The sequence below is a fragment of the Antrostomus carolinensis genome, unplaced genomic scaffold (assembly GCF_000700745.2).
Source record: "Antrostomus carolinensis isolate BGI_N321 unplaced genomic scaffold, ASM70074v2 scaffold37432, whole genome shotgun sequence".
Lineage (NCBI taxonomy): Eukaryota > Metazoa > Chordata > Aves > Caprimulgiformes > Caprimulgidae > Antrostomus > Antrostomus carolinensis.
In genome coordinates, this window is record NW_010298241.1 from 579 (window position 1) to 803 (window position 225).

The 225-nt window shown below is 69.3% G+C and overlaps 1 protein-coding gene across 1 annotated transcript in view; it reads right to left on the minus strand.

Moving 5' to 3' along the window:
- LOC104520646 (mitochondrial ubiquitin ligase activator of nfkb 1-A) overlaps positions 1-225 on the minus strand; it is a gene marked incomplete at both ends in the record, with an annotated part of 1,305 nt that continues 1,080 nt past the window's right edge. The window contains one exon of the mRNA XM_029083596.1: positions 1-225. This exon is cut by the window's right edge and continues 178 nt beyond it. Coding sequence (XP_028939429.1) covers positions 1-225 — 225 coding nt within the window.

Below are 225 nucleotides of genomic sequence, written 5' to 3' on the forward strand. Positions count from 1 at the left end.
CTCCAGCTCCGCCAGCACCGTCTGCCAGTCCCCCAGGCACAGGAAATACTCACCCCCCTGGGCTGGAGGCTGGAGGTGCAGGGAGCCATCGGGGTGCAGGGCCAGCTCCCCAATGCCTGTCAGCCCAGCCCCCACCCGCAGCATCTCCTCCGTCTCCAGGAGGCCCTTGGGCTTCTCCCCACTCAAGTACTGGCCCAGCAGGTCGCGGAAGCCGTGGGCCGGCTG